The sequence below is a fragment of the Pituophis catenifer genome, unplaced genomic scaffold, assembly GCF_029215685.1.
Source record: "Pituophis catenifer annectens isolate HBS135680 unplaced genomic scaffold, rPitCat1.0.hap2 SCAF_6, whole genome shotgun sequence".
NCBI lineage: Eukaryota > Metazoa > Chordata > Lepidosauria > Squamata > Colubridae > Pituophis > Pituophis catenifer.
Genome location: NW_027256886.1, coordinates 100,656,383 through 100,672,137, shown reverse-complemented (window position 1 = coordinate 100,672,137; position 15,755 = coordinate 100,656,383). Strand labels below are relative to the sequence as shown.

The 15,755-nt window shown below is 40.9% G+C and overlaps 2 protein-coding genes across 2 annotated transcripts in view; both read right to left on the bottom strand.

Annotated features, from left to right (window-relative positions):
- Positions 1–587: 587 nt before the first annotated feature.
- On the bottom strand, positions 588–7,019 carry CUNH10orf53 (chromosome unknown C10orf53 homolog). The gene is made up of 3 exons (XM_070946189.1): positions 6,926–7,019; positions 803–922; positions 588–652 (listed from the first exon to the last, which is right to left on the bottom strand). Exons 1-3 carry the CDS (start codon positions 7,017–7,019, stop codon positions 588–590), a joined length of 279 nt encoding a protein of 92 aa, XP_070802290.1.
- Positions 7,020–13,103: 6,084 nt separating this feature from the next.
- Positions 13,104–15,755, bottom strand: part of CHAT (choline O-acetyltransferase) — a 44,313-nt gene continuing 41,661 nt past the window's right edge. Inside the window, exon 14 of the mRNA XM_070945465.1 lies at positions 13,104–13,364. Within this exon, the coding sequence (XP_070801566.1) occupies positions 13,104–13,364 (261 nt within the window). The remainder of the gene's footprint in view (positions 13,365–15,755) is intronic.

Here is a 15,755-nt window from a genome sequence, read left to right as displayed (position 1 = left end):
GACATGTCATGGTAGGAGATAAAACAAGTGATTTTATTGTCATATTCAGGATATATATATATATATATATATATATATATATATATATATATATATATATATATATATATATGAATCTCTGCTACCTAGAATACAATTGTTTTGGCTTGATATGAGAAACTGGTGACTTCGAATCTTTCAAGTACTTGAAGTAGGGAGCGGGATGCAATTGTCTTATTTTATTTATATGTTATTGAATTTATTTGCCACCCATCTTGTAGCAAACAGCTCTCTCTATACTCTCTATACAGAGGAATGGAGTAGAAAGGTGGTTCTGGGGAAGCTTCAACACAGGACTAAGCAATGCAATGCAGCTTGGATCATCCCTCTCCCCCTGTGGTCACAGGGATGATTCAAGAAGGTGAGGAACACTTCAAAAGATCAAGACGAGCATAGAAAAGCATAGGGACAAAAAGGCTCTAAATAATTAGATATAAAACAGAGAAGTGATTTGTGAATTGGAGATCGTACTGTTTTGGCATCAAGGTAGAAAAGGAGCCTTCCTTCGTGAGAAATGAGCTTTTAAAAAAACAAAACACAACAAAACTTCAGTAGGCTTTTAAGACTGCCTCTCGAGCTTCTTGGCAAAGAGGGTCCAACTTTCCATCTCCTCCTGAGAGCAAGAGAGCAAGAAGGGGTGGTAATTAATACATCAAAATTCATAGCACATCAATGGATCTTGATTTGTTGCATTTCTTAGCCATGAGTATATGGAGCGAACCTCTGAGATACTTGAGCCCGTGTCGACGCCATTGGCACTTACCAAAATCTAAATCATTAATGTTGCACTGGAAGACGGTCTCTCCGTTCACGATCAGCTGCACATCATTCCAATCGGGAATTTGCTCGAGAACAATTTGATGCCCGTCTTCTTTTAACACAGCTGCAGAAAAAGTAGAGCAGGCAGAAAACAGGGTTCGTTCCCAAAGCTGTTGACATCCACAGTACACGAAGGGCCTCACAATATTTAATCACAAGATTAATAAGAATAACGATGATGATAGAGACCTGCAAACAGAAGCAGAACAACTGCGGCCAAAGAAAGCAAAGGCAGTACTCAGAGTCATAGGGGCCTTGGGTGCAATCCCAATAACATCTGGAGCACCACTGGAACACCTTCATCGGCATTGACAAATTCACCCTCAGTCAGTTGAAAAGGCAGCTTGACTCAAAACGGCTTCCCTCCTGCGATGGTACCCCTGGCTCCATCACACAACCACCTCTGCCTATCCCGGGTCCTTGGAAGGAGACTCCAGGTGGACAAAGATGCCCAATCCAGTCTAGACATCTGACTGACTGTGTGACAAAACAACGATAGAGCCTTATTTTTCCGGCCCTGGGCCAACTCCTTTAAGTCTCCCCCCCATTAATTTGCTGTTTCTGAATTAAAGACTCAACAAAACGTCTCTTCATTGGAGAGTTGTGTGACTCTCAGAAAACCCTCGTTGCTTCCTATGTGAGCTGGAAAAGAGAAAGTCGGCTGGTGGTTTCTCCCATGCCAAGTTCAACAGGCTTTAAATATGTCTGTCTTATTTATAGGTCAGACCTTACAGAGAACTGTGGTTTGTGTACCTGCTTATTTATTTATTTTTCTGCCTAGTCAAATAATTTTAAAAACAGGTTCATGCAACAAAGACAAAACCAAACACAGCAGGGTTTTTTTTTTTTTTTTAAAGCAGGCCTTGAGGGTTTTGCCCTGAAATAGACCTTTTTTTTTTTTTTTTAATTTGATTTATATGCCACCCTTCCCCGGAGACTCAGGGTGGCTTACAATGCGTTAAGCAATAGCCTTCATACTTTTGTATATTTATACAAAGTCAGCTTATTGCCCCCACAAACTGGGTCCTCATTTAACCTGCCTTAGAAAGGATGGAAGGCTGAGTCAACCTTGAACCTGGTAAGATTCGAACCTGCAGAAATTGCAGGCAGCTGGATGTTAATAACAGTGCATTAGTCCACTGTGCTACCAAGGCTCTTTAGACATTGTCAGGAGTTAACTTGACTTTCTATCCTCAGCCTTCCGCCAATATAAGGACTCTTAATTTTTACTCCAGCTATTGTAGATTTCTGTTCCTCTAGCAACTGGGCAAAAAACTGAATTAGAAGGCAAAGTTGCCAACACAATACAGATAAATAAATTGCCGGATATGGTATTTTCTCTTTAATTTTTTGGGATGTGAACATATAAGTTTTGCTCTTTTGGAGAGGCAGACATAATGTTTTCTTCCTTTGAAGAATTTCACAATTGCGGGAACTTTTATCTGCCGGTGTGGGTCCACTTCATCCTTTCTCTCCAAGCCAGCTGTGACTTCCCTCTGCCCCCGAGTCCTCAGGCTGAATTTTAATTTAGCTTCTTGATGAATGGCAGGAAGTTCTACCAGCAAGAAGTCCGGTTAATTAGGCTCTTGAAGTTTGGGCTAATGTTTCGCTAGACCAGGAGAGATGCCGAAGATGTTCTTAGTGCTTTCTGGAGAGACTTAATGGGCTTGTGCAATTAGCAGAATGCAAAAAATAAACTCTTCCTCCTGCGCTGCCACTTCTCCCTGACTTGTGAAATTTTTCTATTCTGCTTTTCCCCAAATAATAATAATAATAACAACAAGAAGCAATATATATTGGATTATCTAGAGAGTGCCAGTAGAGATAACACCCGCCCACCCCCCGCACCCACCCCACCCCGGCATTGATGACAATCAGATCAAATTATAATGGAAGCCTATTACATTTCCAATGCTATTTGGGATTTGTGAAAAGTCTATTAGGGCTCCTGTGTGAACTAAGGACCAGCAACAAGGCAGTCATCAAAATCCTTTCTAAAAAAAATTAGGAATTTATCTGTATGGCTCAAATCAAATTGTGGGTGTTTTAGCATCAACCAGAAAGTTCCAGCTAGTGGGTGGTTTAATTTAAAAAATAATCATAAAAATAATTAAATAAGGTCCGAGCAGATATTATGGCATTTGTCTTTAGCTGCCAGTAACAATTTTATATTATACTTTTCAATAAAAGTATAATAAACATTTTGCATTTTGCATTTAACCCTATTTATGCTGTTAGAATGAATTGGAAGTTCTTGCAAAAATAAAGCCTAAACTTTAAGGCCCATTCCTGATAAGTTCACCATTGGGAAATTCAATGGAAATTTTCTTTAATCAGAAAATTCTGGGTTCTCCAGAGCTCCTTAGATCTACCAAAAAGTGTGGCTGATCCAATGCTCTCCGAATTGCTTCAAAATCCATGGGATGATTCTTTTCTTGGCTTCCATTTAAAATACTGACTTTATTCCCTGGATGGCAGTTATCCAACACACCTTCCTCCTCCTCCTTTGCCCACAACAAAAATCCTGTGAGGTAAGTTGGTTGAGAGAGAGTGACTGGCCCAAAGTCACCCAGCTGGCCTCTACGGATAGGGCAGGACTCATGTGCTCTTGCTTTCTAGTGTGTGTGTGTGTGCACACAGACACATATGTATACATACATACATGCATACATACATACATACATTGATTTATATATATATATATATTCCCTGGTAAAATTTCAGGTTGGGCATGAGCTGGTATTCTTCAATTTCTACATCTGCCCTATAGGCCCCTTTATGTATAAATCAAGCATTACAAAAACAATCCATAAATTTCCCCAATGTTTTATATAAAAAAGCCAAACCTTGACTTTACTCCCCAAAATAAAGAAGATGAAAAGTCTATAAGATCCCTGGATCCCTCATTATATTATCTTATATTTGTATGTAAATCATATCGTTTTGCATTTGGACATGTATATTACCACATGTAATTTCTATGCTACTGCAGGGGATCTGGTTTCACTATCCTGGTTACAGAAAATACTGTGGACAATTCTGTCCCTAAAAATTATCTTATGAGCTGGGATACGTGAACATGCAGCCAACTAACATAACCATGAACCTTGGCCTATCTGCCAAGTATTATTTACTAAAGGTCTAATTAGATCATCCAGTGGGAGCCATATGAAGCTGCATTAGGAGGAAGTTAAGTATCCTTACTGTAACTAGGATACAGTAAGAACTACAGAAGTTGTGGGTGCCTTACAAATAACAAGGAAAGAACTGAAAAAGAATTGAACTCCTTCCGGTGTATCAGTTTCCTTATCCTAACCGTTCATTTCCCAGAAGAGCAACAAAGATGATTAGGAGTCTAAAACATATAAAGAACTGGGTTTGCAGGAATTGGGTATGTCTAATTTGATGAAGAGAAGGACTAGGGAAAACCTGATAGCAGTGTTCCAATATCTCTGGGGCTGCCACAAAGAAGAGGGAGTCAAGCTATTCTCCAAAGCACCTGAGGGCGGGACAAGAAGCAATGAGTGGAAACTCATCAAGGAGAGAAGCAATTCAGAACTAAGGAGAAATTCCCTGACAGATAGAACAATTCATCAGTGGAACAACTTGCCTCCAGATGTTGTGAATTCTCCAACAATGGAAGTTTTTAAGAAGAGACTGGACAACCATTTGTCTGAAAGGATGTAGGGTTTCCTGCCTAAGCAGGGGGTTGGACTAGAAGATCTCCAAGGTCCCTTCCAACTCTGTCCTATTCTATTCTATTCTATTCTATTCTATTCTATTCTATTCTATTCTATTCTATTCTATTCTATTCTATTCTATTCTATTCTATTCTATTCTATTCTATTCTATTCTATTCTATTCTTCCGTTCCATTCCGTTCCGTTCCTGTCCTGTCCTGTCCTGTCCTATCCAATTCCTGCCCCGTCCTATCTCATCCCATCCATTCTTCTATTGCTGTTATGGGTTCCTTGGGAATAAAACTAAGCAGATACAAATTGTGTAAAAACTGTGGTTCTTATAAGAAAAGGCATGGAGTTTTCCTTATAAGTGAAGTGATGTAATGGGCAGTAACTGTTGGCTTTGGCTTTGAGGGGTTATCATATAAAAAGGTGAACAAGATCCACGGTCTTCAGCATAACAGGCAATGTGTTTTCAATGTGCATCAGCAAGAAGGATTAGAAAATGAAGTCGTCTTTGAATCAAGTCAAAAATGATTTAGAACATAGAATCACAGGGCCGAAAGGGACCTCAGAGGTCTTCTAATCCAACTTCATGGACATGTCATCCATGTAGCTTCCTTGATAATGACATGGAAGCATTTATATCTTCTACATTAATTTCTGGAAAGTTTCCCAGACTCAGTCTACAATGTGGGTAATTTATGGTGATTCCCCTTCTATGTTTTAACTAGTTTCAACCCTGCTTAGCTTTGCAAGTTCAGCCAAGTAGGTTGAAAAGAAGTGTTAAAATGAACTTTCCTCTCGTGATCCCATAGAGCCCTTGTTTTCTTTGCTAGCAACACCTTTGAGGTTAAACCCACTCACCTAGGACTAACTCTCCTTGAACCCAGCAAACCAGACCCTCCTGAATGCATGTTTGTTTGGGGATTTTCACCTAGGATGCCCCACGCATTGCTTGACACAGGAGTTTTGTGGAAGATACAAATATATATTTGCATACCTTTGTGTTGATAACAACTGCCATCTGTTCAGTATTAAAAGCGTTCACAAAGCACAACAAAATGACCTGCAAGATGCTCAGATGGTTTGTAATTCAGAAAGAAAATGACTTTCTTGTTCCCACAGACAGCTAAAGTTGTCAGCTTTTCTGAAATTTTCATCTTCTTATCAAACAGAACAGAGAGCAGAAAACAGTATAAAGTCTCCTCCAAAAGTAAGCGAAAACTTTAGTAACAATAATAAAACCCCTACCACAGTTGTTTTTCACCAGAAGAGAAAAGAATTCCATGCACATTCCTTCCTTAATTTATTGGGTTTAGTACTTTGTTCAGTTCAAGGGAAAGCATTTCTCTCCATAGGAAAAAAAATTGTTGGAAGAACATAGAACATAACAGAATAACAAGAGTTGGAAGGGATCTTGGAGGTCTTCTAGTCCACTCCCCTGCTTGACCAGGAGACCCTCTACTATTCCAGACAAGTGGCTGTCCAGTCTCTTCTTAGAAACCTCCAGTGATGGAGCCCCTACAGCTTGTGGAGGCAACATCTGTTCCCACCGGTTCATTGTTCTCACTGTCAAGAAATTTCTCCTTAGTTCTAAGTTGGTTCTCTCCTTGATTAGTTTCCATCCATTTTTTTCCATCCAGTGAAAGAAGCAAGCAAGTAAAGAACTAGAAGTCCTTTAACTTAAGTGAATTTTCATTCACTTATTACAAACAGAAATTGGTGTGGTTAACCAATGCCAGGTTAATGTAGAAGCCAAGATGTTCACCTGAGAATTCACCCATAAGTGCACCATTTTCAGATATCCATGGAAAAGGTAGATTTATTAGTTGGATGATTTATTCAGCTTGGACTGGGCATTGGGTGAAAGGTGCAGCTAACTCGTTAACTTCTGAAGGCCCATAGGAGGTCATCTGTGGTGGGACAGAGCTGAAATCTGTCAGCCCATTTTTGTTCTTTTTGGGGGGGATGGCAGGAATGAAGGATGAGGTTCCAAAAGTACCTCAAACATCACAAAATGGGCAGTTTTGTTACATTTCAGCAGTGGAACTCAAAATGATGATGGAGAACTGTAAATTGAAGGGTGGAGTTGGAGGCCACATGTGACCTGCATCTGCCACCCACAAAGACAGCTTCCATGCAGAACTCTTCCCTCCAGTCACTGAGGTCTTCCAACCTGTCAGAACTAATTCTTTCATCCTCCCACCCACCCCTGCCCGCCCCACTATCCTGTCATTACTGATGAAGCTTCTTGGATGAGAAGCGAAACATCTTCAAGGAAAAACAAAGGAAGTCCAAGCAGCTTTGGGACAACCATGACCTGGATGACTGAGAATCTCCATACACCGTTCTTCTCTTAGCGAGAAGCAAGTGGGAGTCACGCACCTTGCATGCCCTCCAGGCGAAAAGTCCTGTGCTCCACCACCCCACAGCTTCGATAAGGCCCATATCTGAGGGTCACCAGAGCATTCTTTGGCATTGCTGGGCCAGCTGTAAGAAGACTCCTGAGGAATGAGGAAGCAAACTGAGGGTGGAGCTGAAACATGTCCTTCTCTGCTGCCTAGGAAGCTCTGGTGGCTTTGACATCACCCACAGTAGCCATGGCAAAGCTTGTCGTTTCCTTAGGGACGCAGTGTCACAAAGGGAAAAAAAATGCTCAATTCTGTGGCGCTTCATTTGCAGGGAGAGAGAGAGAGAGACTGAGAGACTGATTCTGCAGAACTTCAAACTGGCACATTGGTGGGATTTTGATCACTTGGTGAAGGTGTGTAGACTTTTGTCATGCGCTCCGTCATTTTCCTAATGATGTGGGTACTAAAAACACCTCCGTTGGATTCATAATACCATAATTTGGCTTTTAGATGAGAGGCTGGTGTGAATTCAGCCAGTCTATTCTCTGAACTGTAGCTCAGCATTGTAGTGAACCACAATAAGGTGAGTTCTTTCCCTGCAGCTTCTTCATAGGACTGAACAGACCTTTACAAATTATTATTTATCAAATGTATTGGATGCCCATCTTATCACAGGCTAATTTCATCTGGGGATCTTACGGTTCCTCTCCAACTGCAAGAGATATGCTCTCTCCAGTCTCTTAAGGCTTATGTTAATATTGGCTGCCAAGACTGATAAGGTTAGGCAAGTAGCCCAGGATTGGGACCACAATTCTCTCCCCAGATGGGCTACAGGACCACAGCTGAGACCCCAGGAAAGAAGTGAGGTTGGAATTGGGGAAGAGGGGGGCATTTTATTTGGTCTTCTACTCCAGCATTGTGAGACATCTGGAAGGAAGTCACTTGCATCTGTTACTTGCCCCAAATCCAATATGAAATTTGGTGGCAAGTTAGCCAAAATTGAAGGACTTACTGAGGATGAAAAGGGGAGCATTGGTCTTGCAGAATCTCTCTGCTTCCGTTCCCACTCTTATTTGGGGGAGAAGGGATCCCATTCATTTAAAAGAAAGAAACCCATCACTGTGTTCTTGTAATCTGGCAATCCAGTTCCGGTCTTTCCTCCTGTGGGTTCCGCCCTCTGGACTATCCTGCTTCCTCCAGGCGAGAGCTTCATCTGCCCTTTTGGCCTTCTGAAGGGCCTAGAAGAGAGGGCTGTGCCAATTAGATTGGGACTCCAACGGTTATGGAAGTGGTTAATGGAGTGGAGAAACTCCCCCCCCCCACATACCTCCTCTCCCTATGCACTTGGCTCCTTCGCTCTCCACATGGGTCAGTTTTATTTTAACTGAATTGTAAATTCCTATTTGTATTTTAAATTTCCTATTATTTCTATTTATCTAGGTGCATTCTAGAAGGCCTAAAATCATCTCCGGTGAGAAACGTGACATACAAGTTCAATAAATAAATAAATGAAATTTTAGCCCATATTAGGTATGAATGAGGTACATAGAGAACTAGTGTGCAGGTCAGAGATTGCCCTCTTTGGTGGAAATGATTGATTGATTATGTGCCATCTAATTGGATGCAAACACATCAGTTGATCCCCCCCTCCCCCCCAGGAAGATCAGTGTCCAGTTTTGCTTGAAACAAGCTTGAACAAGCGAGGCTAAAACACATACTTGGTTCAGAATAAAACCCACCACCGCTGGTTTTTTTTTAAAATTTTGCTTTTTATTCACTACTCCTTTGCAATTAACAATCAATGGACTCTAAATTCTTAGTGTATACAATGTGCCATGAACTTCAAAACTGACAATGGGGATGATTTGATACCTGGGAACTCACAATCTGTAGCCGATACTAACCACAGAGGCTATCGAAATACACATTTAGATTTGGCATCGATCAATACTATGTTATAAAAATAAAATATTACTAAAATATTGACTTTAATGTAGCACACAGTATAAAAAGTTGGGATATATTGTCACCTTGTTGCTACATCATAACTCTTATCAGCTCACCTGAATACAGTTCTTATAGCTAACCTGTCTAAATCCATGTAGCCATAAGAGGACCAAAACCAACTCTTTTCTTTCATCTAAAGATCATCTTCTTTTTTTAAAGCCCAGATACTCTGTTAAAAAAAAATTAAGCAACAGATCTCTTTCCTGTGTGCTGATTCATATACTGCCCCAAATGTTAGTTTTGTATTGGATCAATGATTTTGATTGGATCATGAGAAATTGACTCATGAATGCAGTTAACCGGTCTCCTTTTTTCAGCATAAAAAAATAGCTTTGGGATGGAAGAGCTGGATTGCAAAGGAGGGGGAGAAATAACCCTTGCTCACATACCTCACCATAAAAATTCTCCACTGGGAGGAAGAAAACAAAAATCAGAAAACATATGGACGTCAATAAAGTGCTTGGTTTATGTGTGCGTTCAATATATATTGCATAAATATGTAAACATTTTTACAAATGAAAAAATTGCGGCTGTGAATAGTGAGAAGAGTAAAATTCACTGATAGTTTTGATGCTTCTAGAACCCAACCTACCAAGATGCCCAGTTTGGGCTTTGCTGGTGCACCCATCCAAGCTCCTTCAGAAGACTTTTTTATTTTATTTTATTTTTTGGTATTTTGTCCTTCTGCAAGGAGCTTTGGGCAAAACTCATGGGCGCTCCAATGGGACACGTTCAGTGGGTTTAATCACTAGCCCAAAATCACTTAGTTGGGTGGGTGGAATTTTGTTGATGGAAAGCTAGAATTGCTAACTGTGCTGCTGTTCTGTCTATATTGTGTCACCACCAACCTGCCAGGGATGGAGAATTTGGTAATTAGCTTCCTTTGGAAATCAAATCTTCAACTGCAAAGATCCAAGTTTTCCTTGGTTGGAACCTGCAGGCTAGATAAAGTAAGAAGACCACGTTCCTTAGAAACCAAGGGATCTGATCGTTAACCTTTAATAAATCAATATTTTTTACTTCATCATCTCCAACAAACCTTCAGGGCACTCATCCTCCAAGTCCACAACCAATCCCTTTTGTACATTTCCCATTAAATTAGCATAGATAGCCATGATATATACTTTTCTAAGTTGCAAAGTAAAAATGCATTTTCCTCTTTGGCTACAACTCACTTTAACTGACATGGAAACGTCCCTGAAATTCAAGCAAACACAAAGCATGCACATAAGAGAAAAATAATGTTATCACATAATAGGACAGTTTGATGGAAGGGTGCCCAGAATATAAATTGGGTAAGTTTTGCATAACAATGCATGGACAAGCATTTTGTCCAAGAGACGTTGCTTTATCCAGTACACTGGACTGAAACAGGACTTCAGCCAATACTTTATCAAATTTCTCAAAATATTCCTGAATCTGATCTTCAGTTTTAATCTGAAAGCATGCTTGTTTCTGGAATCTATGAGTACAGAACATTTATCTGCTGCTTCATTTATTTCTAGGAATTAACACGAGTTGCTGGGAAAGGTTCAAGAAAAGGTCTTATATTATGCAGGACAAAGATTGAATTGTTTCACTGCATTAACCATTTCATGCAAACCAGATAATAGATCACCCATTTCTCAGAAGAATTTCTAGACAGATGGGTCTAATGGTGGGGAGAAGAAAGGAACAGCCATTGAGGAAAAAACAAATGTATACGTAAACAGATACAACCAAGAAGAGAGAGGACTTATGTTATTCTTTTTTAACCTGGTATTTTTCAAGTATGCTGAGATCCCACCACAAATTTTGTTTCCATTTATGGGCACTACATTTTAAGAAGACACAGAGAAAGTAGATTTGGTTTAGACAGAGGCAACCAGAAAAAGGAAGAGCCTAAAAATAGTCCTATGAACAAAGATGGTAGGAGATGAGCACCTTTGGTCTTGAGAAGACTGAGCAGTGAAATGGTGGCCATCTCAAAAGACTTGAAAAGGAGAGTCAAAAGGTGCTCTCTGGACCACAAGTAAAATGGTAAGAAGGCAGATTCTGATTGAATGTTAGGGGTAAATAACCCTAACAGGAAAACAAGTTGACAGTGTGAAACCAAGTGGGATATTGGACTCTTTTTGTGGGATATTTTCAAACAGAGGCTGTCTGTTTCAATTTGAGGAATGGGCCAGTGGGATGGAACATAGTCTAGAGTCACAGGAAAGAGAGGTTCCTGCTCAGTGGGCAAAGAAGCAGGACACCTTGGAATGTCTGGGAGGCAGGAAGTGGGCTAAAACAGTTCCTCCCTATCCATTCACAAACTATGTATCTGTAGATTGCCAGATCTTTTATCTGGCAAGATTCTGTCTGTAAATGAACAACAATAAACTACTCTTGACATAACTCTACATGTCCTTCTTGATTCTCTGGGCCTGACAGCCAGGATTGGATTCTGCATCTAGAAATATGAATCTCTGATTCCATCATTCTGTGACTGCAGTTCCAAGAGCTAGGAATTTGAAGAGTAGTGAGTTGGGCAATCTGCCTTTCTAAAAGCCAGGACATTGATGTAGTTCATAATACTGTAATTATTTCAGTACAGTTCACACTGGCAGACTGGATTATCAGAAAGACATCTCCCTAGTCATTGCCGGAGATGTCAAGTATTGAACTACAGTTATAGACGGCATGCAAAGGAAGCCTTCAACATCTGTTAAACTCTGATCCTTCCAAGAAATACCATTGTCCTGGCACATAAATTTCCCATCTGCCTCAGGCTGTCTCACAGGCCATTCTGGAACAGCCTGATGGTAACGCTTGGATCTCTTGCAGTGGCTGGAGTTGAAACCACAACCCTTGCGGGTTCACATCTTTTTCTTGTGCTTCTCCATTGTGCCCTGATGATCTTCCCTACCCTGGTAATGAAGCATCTTGTAAGAAGACAAGCTCAATGAACACTAGGAATTCAACAATTCAACCCTGAGCCACATACATGTCACATCTTTTTTTTCCTAATGAAACAATTAAAACATGCAACACTTATTACAACTTCCCGGAAGAGAATGTGATACAGGTACAATAACAGGTAAAGCATTTGAGCTGGTAATTGTAGAGGGCATCAGGAATGGGGTTGAAGGACAAGAGGAATAGCTACTCCTAAGGCAATGGTCAGTGGGGCCTGAGCCCAGCCGGGCCAAAAGAATAATCTGAGAAAACATCACAGACAAGCCCACTCAAGTTCACAGGACGATAAAGTGAGGGAGGAGAGAAGCACATTCAGCCTTGCAATATTCTGTTATTAGAGCCATTGCAATGAAGGCAATCCTAATGGATATGGCATTAGCTTCTTAGCCTGACTTACCTTTTAGGGACACAGTAATTAATTAATTCAGGATTCAAAATGGCCTTTAGAAATTGAAGAGAAGGAAAATACCTTACAATCTTCATTGGCTTCTGACCCAATCTTCTCCAGAAGATTTGACTGTGCTCTTGTGAAAGATAATTCCTATAGTAGGTTTTTTGAAATATCTGCCTGACCTTCAGCATCATCCATGGTGCTCTTTGGTTTCTCTCGAGACCAACACCACATGGACCAATTGCTCGGGAGGACAAAAAGAGGGCAGAGTCTTTCCAGGCCAGCAGGTTCAATCAGAGCAAACTCTTTCAAAAAGTTTTGATATATCCATCCTTAAAATGAGAGATAAGCATCTCTTTCTAGGAGCCTTGCTTTTAAAATTGGGAATATTTTTAATTAATATTGTTAGCACAATATCATTTCTTAGGTCCTGCTGTATTTTTTAAAAAAATGTTTGCATTGGCTTCGTCACTGTGGCTCTTTGTATCCTGCTTAGACTGAAGCAGTTTATATACTTCATAAATGGATAAATTATAGAGAGTTGGAACTCTCACGTATGGGATATATTGCACGTTCACAGCAGCTATTTCTAAAATACTAGCATTAACTGCTTATTTCACATTGAGATGAATTGCATGTAATTTCGTTCTTTGGGTCAAACATTATTCACACATTTGCTCTGTGCAGCACTGAAATGTCAGCTTTCTCGATAATTTAAGCTCTCGTCATGATAAATAGGGCTAGGAATACTCGCTTAAAGAAAAATAAAGTTCTCCTGCCTCCAATAAATAGCTGGCATTTTCACGGAAACATCACTCTACATTAAGAAGATTTTGCAGAGAGGAGGAAGGAAAAGACTACGACACGCATGGCATTAGGGTTTGGCAACTGGAGGACATCCGTCCAGTTTAGCCTGCCGGCTTGTCGAGGTCAAACTGGATTCGCTACAGAGCTCTTTCAAGTCCATTAGACTTTCACTTATGGCTTTGACAAATTGGCTGGAAGAGGTCTCGCGACAGTTTTTGAAGCTTGAAATGCAGAATAAGATGTGCTGGGACTGTGGATTGTAGCAAGCCCCATAGCCTTGAGGAATCACCGGCCCGTAACAGCAGAACATCTCCATTGTGGTAGGAACCTAATTTTAAGAATAACAAAACAGGGTTAAGTTAAGATGGCCAACTTAAGGCCTCACGCCCACCACTATGGAGCTCAAGAGATGCATCGACAATGAGCTGGTTTGGGGATTGTCATTTTGACAGTGAAAGAAGAAGGGAATGACTAAACCCATTCAAGATCATCATCTTCAATTCATAGAACATATTTTTAAATATCAATTGAGCTCCAAGCCAGAGAACAGACATGGTACTTGGATTGAATTGTTTATTATTATTTGACCCATTCAAAACCACAAAACTGCATCTCATTTACTTTGGGGAATTCACTAGAGAAAGCAATTATGTTTGGAAGAGTTAGCGGTAAAAGGAAACCAGGCTGCCAAAGAACATGGTGCCTGGACACCATCAAAGTTGACAAAACCAGAGCATAGAACAACTCAAAGTAGTGCAAGATGGGAAGATATGGAGAGAGCTGGCCCACAGAATCATCACGAGCCAGACACGACTGAAGGGATAACTTCAGCAGCATCATTTGATGATGATGATGACATTATCCCTTGAAGTTATCAAGGGATAATGTCATCATCATAATTCATCATCATGAGTGCAGAGAAGAACAACAAAAATGACTGGGGGGCTGGAGGCTAAAATGTAAGAAGAATTGTGTTAGGGTGTGTGTAAAAAGTATTTGTTGCTTGTGCAACGAGCAGAGCAGAAACACACAGGGAAGGAGATTAACGTACGGCTCATGTGAGAAAAATACTTTATAGATAACAAGCAGTCTCGGTGTAAGTAAAACAGTCCAAGGTCATAAACAGTAATATCAGTCCAGTAAGTATCTTCCCTTACCAAAGCAAACAGACTTTAGTAACTCTTGGTATACAGTACCATACGCAGTAAGCAACAGGATACAATCAGGTATCAATCCGGAAGAAGCAGGAAGAAGGAACGCTTCTCTGTGCTGCTTATTTATGCACTGTAGCCTAATTACAGGGTTCAGCAAACCCTGATTACGTGGCTCAGTTGTTTCTTAAAGAAACAGATATATTGCCTGACCAACAAGTTAGGAGTAAGCTGCAAGCTGAACCTAACAAATTGGTTACAGGAATTGGCTATGTCTAGTTTATTGAAAAGAAGGACTAGGGGTGACATGATAGTGTACCAATATTTGAGGGGCTCCTAGAAAGATGGGGGGGGTCAAACTATTTTCCAAAGCACCCAAAGGCAAGACAAGAAACAATGGATGGAAACTAACCAAGGAGAGAGGTAACCTCGAACTAAGGAGAAATTCCCTAACGGTGAGAGCAATCAACCCGTGGAACAGAAGTTGCCTTCAGAAATTGTGGGTGCTCCATCACTGGAGGCTTTCAAAAGAGACCGGACAACCATTTATCTGAAATGGTCTAGGGCAGTGATGGCGAACCTTTTTGGCACCAAGTGCCAAAAAAGTCATGCGGAAACGTCGCACACACGCACACACGCTCTTCAGGATCACACTCTGGAAAAGCCGAACTTCTGGGTTCTAGCGCACATGCGTGCCCGATGATCAGCCGGCCGGCATACATGCACAGGCCGGTTTTCGGCACTGCCGCGTGCACGAAGGGATCGCACACTGGAAAAGCCAAACTTCCGGGTTCTGGGGCGTTTGCACACCCGGCAATCAGCTGCCGGTTTTTGGCATTGCCATGCGTGCGAAGGACAATTTTGTGCTTGCCTGCATGGCAGAAACCCGGAAGACAAACAGGCAAGGCTGCACATGCCAGTCGACGTGGCTTCAGGTGCCACTATAGGTTCACCATCACGGGTGTAGGTTCACCTGCTCGAACAGGGGGTTGAACTAGAAGTCCTCCGAGGTCCCTTCCACCTCCATTATTCTATGTTCTGGTTCCACCAATGCCAAGTTTGGGAATTATTTCAGGAACTTCTTAGGAGATGCTTTTGGTTTGGAAAACAAAAGCTACGAGTACCATTTCCTTGATCCTAATCCACTTTGAATGATGATGATTGGGTGGATGGACAACCAAGCTGGCCATGCTTGTTCTTTTAATTGGATCATTTTATTATATATCTTCTGCAGTCTACAGCTTTGCCAATTTAATCCAAAAGTAATCAGATTTTTGAGCACACCCTCTGCGAGTTCAGGAGAACCCATTAGTCTTGAAATAACGTTATTCCTTTGCTTGTCAGTTCTCTTTCATTGGCAACCTACTAATATGAAAGATAGCCATCTTCCCCTTACGGTCTTAACAGGGAGCAGTTACGGAGTGTACATTTAAGAGTTGGGCTTATTCAAATCTCAGAGATTTATTATCTTGAAAAAGCCTCGGAGGCAGTAAATTTTGCAAGAAGCTATTTCTTAGGGACAGAGTCCTACGTTTGTCATTCTTCCCCCCTGCCCCAGTTTGTTTCGA